This window comes from Chrysochloris asiatica, unplaced genomic scaffold, assembly GCF_000296735.1.
Source record: "Chrysochloris asiatica unplaced genomic scaffold, ChrAsi1.0 scaffold00326, whole genome shotgun sequence".
NCBI lineage: Eukaryota > Metazoa > Chordata > Mammalia > Afrosoricida > Chrysochloridae > Chrysochloris > Chrysochloris asiatica.
The window spans coordinates 1,218,886-1,229,200 of record NW_006408844.1 but is presented as its reverse complement, the minus strand read 5'-3'; the positions used below and the strand labels follow the sequence as shown (position 1 = coordinate 1,229,200).

The 10,315-nt window shown below is 41.9% G+C and overlaps 1 protein-coding gene across 1 annotated transcript in view; it reads right to left on the bottom strand.

The window, feature by feature from the left end:
• Positions 1 to 9,029, bottom strand: part of SPCS2 (signal peptidase complex subunit 2 homolog (S. cerevisiae)) — a 28,511-nt gene extending 19,482 nt beyond the window's left edge. Inside the window, exon 1 of the mRNA XM_006875416.1 lies at positions 8,913 to 9,029. Within this exon, the coding sequence (XP_006875478.1) occupies positions 8,913 to 9,026 (114 nt within the window). The 5' untranslated portion in view covers positions 9,027 to 9,029. The remainder of the gene's footprint in view (positions 1 to 8,912) is intronic.
• Between the last annotated feature and the right edge of the window lie 1,286 nt (positions 9,030 to 10,315).

Here is a 10,315-nt window from a genome sequence, read left to right as displayed (position 1 = left end):
AAAAAAAAAAACCTATGGGACAATTCTACTCTGTCACATGGGTCATTATGAATGGAAATCAACTCAAAGGCACTTGACAATGACTAATTTTTTCATGTGTCTTGGCCACTGTATACCTTCTTTGGAGAAATGTCTACTCAAATGCTTTGCTCTCTTTAAAATTAATTTGTCTTTTTATTATTGAGTTGAAAGAGTTCATTATGTATATTCTAATACTAGACCATTATCAAGCAGAGAACTTGCAAATATTTTTTTCAAATTTTTTGGGTGTCTTTTCCTTGCTAGTATTCTGACACTTTGAAATCCTAATGTGGTGCTGTAGGATAAGCACTGGACTGCTAACCTCAAGGTTGGCTGTTCAAAACCACCAGCTGCCCCGTAAACATATACAACCTCGCAAACCCTATGCAGAGTTGCTATGAGTCGGAACCAACTCCATGGTACATCACCACTACCACCACAGTTCTTAAAACACTCAGTCATCAAATCAGTCACCTGCGCTATTTCAGAACCTTCTCACAAGCCATATCCTTCATAGTTAACACCTACTTCATTCTGTTCATTAGAACTTCAAGGATTCTAAAATATGTTTTCAAAGAAAATTTCCAAAACAACTTTTGTATGGCACTAAAGAAATAGTTAAAAGAGAAAAAATAAAATATGAGGGACAAAAAAACCCCAAACTAAACAAACAAACAACCAAAACCCACTGCTAGTCGACTCATAGTGACACTATGTAGGGTTTTCGAGACTGTGAATCTTTAAGGGAGCAGAATTCCTCCTCTTTCTCCTGTGGAGCGGCTTGTGGATTTGAATTGTTGACATTACAGTTAAACCCTAATGTGTAACCCACTATGCCACCAAGGCATATATATAATAATGATTTTCCTCTTACTTTCCAAAAAATATATATTGAGGATATATACATATAATACCAACTAAATCCTGGTGTGGCGCTGTGGGTTAATGCGCAAGACTGCAAAGCCATTTGAAGTGCAAGGTTGGCGGTTCAAGCTCACCAGCTGTTCCTCGGAAACCCTATATAGGGTGGCTACGCATCGGAACCGACTAGATGGCATTTAACAATAACAATAACAATAACAAACACTGGTGTGGCACTGTATGATAAGCAGTGGATTGGTAACCACAAGGTTGGCAGTTCAAACCTACCAGTCAATCTAAAAGGAAACCCAGTAAAGGGACCCTATGAACCAGAACTGACATAACGGCATTTAACAACAAATCCTGGAGAACACATGAGGGGCTGCAAAAGTTCATGGAGTTAAAAGATGATGGAATTGTTCCATGAAAGTTTTGAAGCCCCTCATATTACAAATAATAAATACATAGAGTGGTTGAGGGTACAATATTAATATGTTTAATTAATAATATTTAATAATATAGTTAATAAAAGTATTTCTATGAAAAACATCTTACTGATTTTTCACATTTCCTGTTAAGTTTTGTCCTAGACATTTTATCTTTTTATACCTATTGTCTAATGTTTTGTTTGTATATATGAAGACTCTTAATACTGTATATTTCAAATACCTGGGAACTCAAATAAACGAATAAATCAGAAGATATTTCTTGAGATTGGTTGGAAAATCTATAAAAAAAAAAAAAAAACCACCAGCTGCTCCTCAGAAACATTATACAGGGTCACCAGGAATCAGAACCAACAGTACTAAACAACAACAAAGCATTCTTTGACACACAACTTTTTAATCTTGATGAAGTAGAAAATAATGAGTTCTGAGACACTAGTGAAGTTTGATTTGTAAAACTGTTAACGTCACGCCTTGTTTCTTTAAGCGTATTCAAATATGCACATTTACAGCAATAACATAAACTCATTTATTTGCTTTGACAGAGCTGGGCCACAGGATATTAAGTATACCCAGAAGTCTGACAAGCTAATATACCATCAAAGAGAATAAATGAGGACAAGTGACCTAAGACACATGGCTGATGGATCACAAAGCCAAGGCTTGAATCTAATCTTCTAACCATAAAACAGATATTCTTCTTACTGTTAATATCAGCTAGCACAAGGCCTCTCTTGTATGGGGGCAATGTATTGAGTAAAATGTAAAAATACAGGATTAAGTAATGGGAAAGCCAGGTTCTACAATTGTTATAAACTCATTGTGGTCTTGGGCAAGTTGCTTCATCTCCTCTCTTCAATTGTGTCCATGTCTGCAACAAATGAGGAAGCTGCAACAAATGAGGAAGCTGCAACAAATGAGTTCTAAAGTCACTTTATTCAACACTTCAGAAAAAGTACTATTGACTACACAGAAAAATTTATGAATCTGATTCAGGTCTGGGATGTGGTTCAGAAATTTTTTTTTAACTAATACTACAGGAGTCCTGGTGTGACGCTGTGGGTTAATATTTGATCCACAAGGTAGGCAGTTCAAGATCACCAGCTGTTCCTCGAAAGCCCTATACAGGGTCGCTATGGGTTGGAACCCACTTGACAACACTTAACAACAACAACATGGGAGTCTTATAGAATCCTGGTGTGGTACTGTAGAATAAGCACTGGACTGTTATCCACAAGGTCAGCGGTTCAAACCCACCAGCCACTCCTCAGAAACTCTATACAGGGTTGCTATGAGTCAGCACTTAACAATAAAAGGAGTCTGATATAGAAGTCTTCATATCATGTTATGAAAAATATCTATCTAAGGAGGTTGAAGCCAGGAGCAATTGGCTAGTTTTTTGTTTGTTAAATGCCATTGAGTCAGTTCCAACTCACAGTGACCCTGTATACAGTTTCCAAAGAGCAGCTGGGATGGGCTTGAACTGTAGACCTTAAGGTTAGCAGTCCAATGCTTATCAAGTATAGAGTCACACTAGGACTCCAATGGACAGACTAGTTAGCAGTAGCTATGTATGCTTTTTGGAGAGCTTACTAGGTACCAGACATCACTTGCTGCTTTTAAGTGTCAGTAAGTTGGTTCTGACTCTATCTAAGGTTTCCAAGAATCAGTTGGTGGGTTTGAACTGCTGACCATGTAGTAAGCACTCCAGTGCTTTTCCTACAGCTTATCAGTTCAAACTCAATAGCCGCTCCTCGGAAGCCCTTTATAAAGAGGGTCACTAAGAGTTGGAACCAGCTCCACAGCACTTAACAACAACCGTAACAGCAAAAACAAATTAAGCGAGCAGCTTTTTTTTCTTTATACTTTACACCACGATATATGTTTCGGGAGGAAAAAACTGCAGATCAGTGAATTAATTTTATACCGCTCTTCTACCCATAGCCTTTGAAACTTCCACCAAATGTTTTTTGCCCTTCTAGATCTGGGTAAGTGAAAGTGGGATAATATGGTTCAATTGTGAGTGGCTAACAGAGTTAACTGTGATTGTAAAAACTTGGAACTCTTAACGGGAGTATAAAATGAGCTCTTTCCAGAACCAGAGGGGCAACTCATGACTATCAAAGAAGAGTCAGGAGTGGAGTATGTCCGTTGGACCCAGAGACAGACAGAAAGCTGTGACACCAGAGGAGTGGCAGAGAAGCAGAAGCCAGAGCCAGAGCCAGAGCCAGAGCATGAGATAGAGCGGTGGGCTTCCCAACCCACGAGGCACATGAAGTGGAGTGACTTTGGGCAGCAAGTTTGCTTGCAGACTAGGGTGTCTCCAAGCACTTAATTAAGGGAGTTAGGCTTGCTGATCCAGATCCACAGGGTTAGAGCCAAGTGCCCTCAGGAGGAAGGAGGCTTATGGTGACTGGTGTAACCTGTGGGCATTTACTGTTGTTAGGTGCTGTCAAATCGGTTACAACTCATAGCGATCCTTTATAAGGTTTCCAAGGAGTGGCTGCTGAGCTTGAACCACTGACCTTGTGGTTCAAACTGACCTTGCGGTCTAGCGCATTAATCTGCAGCACCACATCAGGACTCCATGGGCATTTATTGGCAGACCTAAAAGAGCTTTGTAACATTGACCAGGCAGAGTCATGCCTGTGGGCATGGCTGAGAAGAGGTTGTCCTGACTAGAACTATGGCCTGATCATTTCTGACCCTGCATTTGTAACCTGGTAGCTTCCCTAATGGAGTCCTGGTGTGGCACTGTAGGATAAGCCCGGACCTGCTAACTACAAGGTCAGTGGTTCAAACTCACAAGCTGCTTCTCTTGACAGCTTATATAAGGTCACTATGAGTCAGAACCAACCTATGGCACTTAACAACCACCACCTCCCAAATAACCCCCTAACTGTTGAGGGTGTCTGAGCTCTGTGAGGTCAGTGCAACGAATTATCGAATCCTGTTGACAGTACAAAAGGAGAGAGGATTGGTGTTCATTTTTACAATAACTTACTGCAGTGATCTAAATTATGTAAATCTGTGATGGCGGCTACATTATATTTGCATATCCTAAGATTAGGAGACAAAAATTGCTTTGTTTTTTATAGTTTCGTCAGAGCAGAAATTCACATCTGCTTAGGCAAAACTAAAAGCACACTTGCATCTCTTTATTACATTTCTTTATGGCAATTCTTAATAGCTGCAAGAAACAAAAATACCCCTGACCACAATCAAGATGAATCAAATGTAAGTCATTTTACGAAAGATAACATTCTCTCTCTCACTCTAGCAGAGTACTGACATTTCCCCATGTCCTCTTCTATATAGTATCTTCAGTTTTTAGGTAATTAGTGGCACCATTCTCTAAGGCTGTTTCTGAAGTCAAAGTGGCAGATCTGAAGCTTTTTCCTCTGCTAAACATAATGCTGCAATTAATTATTCAATGTTGCTCACTCTAGAGAATTATGACAAATCCAAATTAGAATGTAGGACATATTATGTGCAATAAACAGTAGAGAAATTCAGAGGGGGAACAGCTTAATGTAAGGCTAAATAGTCAGTATGTATAGTTACATACATTAGGCATGTCGACTATTTTTTGCCTCTGTCCCTCATTTCTTGGTTGATTCTGTCAAGAGATCCTTTTGCCCACTCCTGCTGTTCTGGTAGGGGGGTGGATGGGGTGTCTCATCACCTTGTCATTCTTATTTTCACCTTTAAGAAAACCATTTACCAGTATTATACAATTTAATCCTTACAACAAAGCATATAATATGCACAAATCTTCACATTGTTTAAATAATGAAACTTAAGCTTGGTAATATTAAGTAACGTATCCAAGGCCACACATCTAGCATTTTCTTTTTTACCAAATCCACTGTGGGCTGATGCATCAGACTGCAGTCATTTGAACTGCAAGATCGGTGGTTCAAACTCACCAGCTGCTCATTGGAAATCCTATAGAGTCACTATGGTTGGAATCTACTCAATGGCTCTTAACAACAACATACACTAGAAGTCCTGGTGAGGCACTGTGGGTTAATATGCTGGACTGCAAAGTCAGTTTGAACTGCAAAGTCGGAGGTTCAAGCTCACCTGCGGTTCCTAGGAAACCTTATGCAGGGTCACTATGGGTTGGACCCGACTCAAAAGCACTTAACAAACAAAATACACTAAGAATTAGAACAATAAACAGAAATTGTGAAGGACTTCATTTTAACTGGATCCACAATCACCCATAGAAGCAGTACTCAAGAAATCAATTGACATACTGCTTTGGGCAAATCTGCTGCAAAAGACAGCTCTGAAGTGTTGAGGAAAAAAAAAAAAAGTCAGTTTGAAAACTAGACAATGAATAAAAAAGACCGAAAAACTGAAGAATATTATATATACTATGGTCTGTTAGAAGAACAAAGAAATCTGTCTTGGAACAAGTAACTAACATGGCGAGACTACCTCTCACAGACTTCACACACGTCCATCATCAGGAAGGCTCAGTCCTTAGAGAAGGATATCCCATTGGTAGAGGGTCAGCAAACATAGGAAGACTGTCAATGAGATGGACTGACACAGTGGCTGCACTCGGTTCAAACAGAATAAAGGCTGTCAAGATGGCTCAGAACCAGGCAGTACTTAGTTCTGTTGTAAATAGGGTACTATTGACTCAACAGTAGTGCGGTTTGTTGTTTTTTAAGATATCTGACAGAAGGTAGGACTCTTCATTTATTTCTCCACTATCACACTTCTGGTGTGGCGCTGTGTAGCTGCGTCAGACTGCAGTCGTTTGAACTGCAAAGTCGGTGGTTCAAGCTCACCAGCTGCTCCTTGGAAACCCTATACAAGGTCGCTATGGATTGGAATCAACTCGGTGGAAGTTAACAACAACAACATCACAAATTTATATTGGACACTACAGGTTCCAGAGTTCACTCACATATACAATCTCATTCCATTCTTCCAACAACCCTGTGATATAGGTGCCAATAACCCTAATGTTACAGATGAAGGGAAGTTTAGTAAGATGAAGTGACTTGCCAGGCTTCATATAGTTTGAAAGTAACAGAGCTACTTCAAATTCCTAACTTTATGAACCTCATGTCCTAGTGTGGTGCTATGGGTCAACGCTATGGACTACTAAGTCAGTGTGAATCACAAGGTCGGTGATTCAAGCTCACCAGCCACTTCTTGGAAACCCTAAACAGTGTCGGAACTGGCTCAACAGCACTGAACAACATCGACCCTCATATCCAGGTTTTTTCAAAAACACAATAATGCTGTACCCTTTTCAGTGGTGGTGCTAGTGGTTGTGTGCCATGGGGTTGGTTTTGACCCTGTTTAAGATTTCCAAAGTTGTAAACGTTTATGGGAGCAGAAAGCCTCATCTTTCTTCCAAGGAGCAGCTAGTGGATTTAAATTGCTGACCTTGAGGTTAGCAGCCCAACGAGTAACCTATTATGCCACCAGTGGCTCCTTTTACTTTTCAGTAATCACAGTCTAATAAAAAGCCCATGATTAATATTTGCTAGTGATAATCCTGGTGTGGCACTGTGGGTTAATGCACTAGACTGCAAACCCATTTGAACTGCAAGGTTGGCAGTTCAAGCTCACCAGCTACTCCTTGGAAACTCCATACAGGGTCGCTATGGGTCAGAACCGACTCAGCTCATAACAACAATAACAAGTGATAACCCAAGGGGAGGAAATAGCAGAGCAGTCAATAAGACAGGGTGAGCACAGAATACTTAAGGACTCTGAGGTACTCACCTAGCAGTAAGGCAGAATTTGTGTAGCAAATGACTATCAATTCCGAAGACTCAGGTCCTGGAGCAATTACTATCCCAAACCCCAGAACATGTTCCTGTCTCTAAAAGGGACTAAGAGTGTAAACTATTATTTCAAAATCCCAAAAGACAAGGAGTAAGATGTGATTGAAAATACCATGGCTTGGGTCAGGCGCAGCTTAGTCCTCAAAGTGACATCTTTGCTTTTTAAAAGGAGACCTAGTGGCACAGTGGTTAAGTGCTGGTTGCTAATGGCAAGGTTAGCAGTTTAAATAAATCCACCAGCACCTCCACAGGAGAAAGGATGAGACTGCCCTGTAAAAATTTACAGTCTCAAAAATCCTATGGGATAGTTTTACTGTCTCACAGGGCTATCATGTATGGGAATCAATTCAACAATGGGGGTTTTTTGGTTTTGCTTTTTAAACACCAAATAATAGTTTAGCTGGCTGGCTGTGTACTGTGGAGTCAGTTCTGACTCATAACGATCCTAGGGGTTTCGAGGCTGTAAATCTTTACGGGAGCAGAATGCCTCATCTGTCTCCCAAGGTACAGCTGGTAGTTTGGAACTGCTGACCTTGTGGTTCTCAGCCCGATTTGTAACCACTAAGCTACCAGAGCTACTTAATAGTTTAGCTAAACTAGTAAAAAACAAATCAACGTTTGCTTTGAGCGTTACACTCTTTAAAGAACTACCCATATGGGATCAAAAGGGCAACATCAACTTTAAACACCAGATAGAACTTCAGGGGGCAGTGAATTTATGTCAATGGAGGAAGTGCAACTCAGAAAAGGAGGGTGTTAATGGATGTACACGGGGAAGAACAGAATCCATAAGACTGAATTGTGTTATGTAGAAACAGCTGTTATGTTTTGCAATGCATATTCTCAACAACAAAACAGATTTTTAAAAAGATGATCTTGCACCCAATGAACATCTAATTGATCAAGCTGCATAAGAAGACATCTTAAGGCCTTTTCAATGCTATGATATTACAGCAGTTTGTTTTTTTCTAACAGTTTCACTGAGATACTCACCAAACCCACTGCATCACTGCATGTACTTACATGTGTATTTCTGTGGTGTTCATTAAGACATACGCCACATACCATACTATTAACTCATTTCAAGTGTACAATTCAATGACTGCATATTTACAGAGTTGTATAACCATTCAGCACCATCAGTTTTAGAACATTTTCATTAGCCCTAAAGAAGATCCTATATACCTTTTGGCAGTCACTGACCATTTCTTCACAATTTTCCCAACCCTAGGAAGCCACTACAAAGCAGAATGACATAAATTTTAAAATCAAATTTATCTCGTGCACTTGGTGACAGGTGGGAAGAAATGCTGGGAAGTCGAGAGGTCAAGGGTTCCTTCCTATCAGCACCGTATAGGGTGGTCATACTTAAGTAATTTTAGTATTCGATGTGCCTGATAGAAAGTTCAGTAAGCAAATGACCAAAGAGAGCTATGGAATCCGTAGGACTCTGAGAAACACTTTCACGCCTCAGGGCTTCATTTTGCCTCGTCGGTGAAATGGGCACACAGCACCAAAGAGAAAAGCATGTCTGGCAGTGAAATGTACGAATAATCAAATTAAACAACGAAGCGATGGTGGCCAACGATAACAGAAGGAAAGAATATCTTAGGAGAGGGCTCGGGTATGAGATGTGGAAACAGCTACAAGTGCCTGTCGGATTCTCAACGAGGGTGACACCCCGGAGAGGCCGCAGGAGGGAGACGGGGACGGAAAGGTAGTTAGCCGCCTCCCGGGCCTCCCAAGACCTCGAAACCCAGCTCCTCACCTTATCCAACAAACCGCTTCGATTACTGCTTGTCCCACAGCTGAGGCCACTGCCAGATCCACTATTGCCTCCGCCGCCACCACTTCTCCCACCCTGTGCAGCCGCCGACGCCATCTTCCCTGCGTCTGCTTCTCCCTCCCCACTGACTTGTCGGAAGCCGATTGGCTGAAGCTGACGGCAAGGCGCGCGCCTCGCGAAGTCCATCGGGATCCGTAGTTCGAGGTTCCTGACGCGAGGTTGGAAGCGGAAATGCCCGCGGGGCATGCCGGGACATGTAGTTAGAAGCTTCCACCGCCGGTTGCCGCCTACTCGGCAAGCCGCGTTGCGGTTACTAAGGGTTAGGAGGATAGTGACAGACACCACCGTGGAGCGGTTTCGAGATTCCCGGGAGGCTCGCAGGCGCGCATCCCGCCTAAAGGGGACGACACCCCCTCGGACCGCTCGAAGGCGGAAGCGACGCCGAAGACAGGTGTGGCTGAAAATTTAGATTGCGTGAGAGCTAAACTCTTTCCCCCTGTGGCGCTCTAGGATAAGTACTGAACTGTTAACCACAAGGTTGGAGGTTCAAACCCTATCACAGGGTCATTATGACTCGGGACCAACTCAACGGCACTTAACAACAGCAACTCCCCTGGCCCCAGGTGTAGTTTCCAAGGGGGCGGGCAAGAGCGTGCTTTTCAGCCTTTTTCTTGCGCTATTACTGCTCTGGTGGCGTAGTGGTTACGATTTGGCTGCTCTGGTAGCGTAGTGGTTACGAATCGGGTTGTGAACCTCAAGCTCAGCAGTTCGAAACTACCAGCGGTTCCGCGGGAGAAAGATGCGGCGTTCTGCTCCCGTAAAGATTTACAGCCTCGGAAACCCTGTGCAGGGTCGCTATGAGTCGGAACCGACTCCTCGGCACTTAACAACAACAAACTCAAGGTTAGCTGTTTGAAACTACCGACCTTTCTGCAGGATAAAGATGAGGCTTTATGCTCGGGTAAAGATTTCCAGCCTCAGAAATCCTACACAGGGTTGTTCTGAGTCTGAACTGACTCCACGTAACCACAACCATCACCACCATTACTGCACTGATTATTCTCTCCATGATGGTCATTGTAACTGCTAGTAATATTTTTGTTTTATAGAGAAGCCACGTGTGCCAGGCAGTGCCCTATGTGCATTTACACCATTCTCTCTTTTAGTCCCACAATAGCCCTGCCAGATGAAGAAACTAAGGCACTTACCCCAGGCCAGTTAGCATGTATCAGAACCCTGTTTTAAAGCCAGGTTTTTCGGACATCAAATCCTATGGTATTTCCCCCTCTGTCACAATTTTAGAAGGTAAGAGTATTCTGAATCTTCATTAATGAATAATTCATCTATTTTTTCACAAATATTTCTTTCTTTTTTTTTTTTTTTTT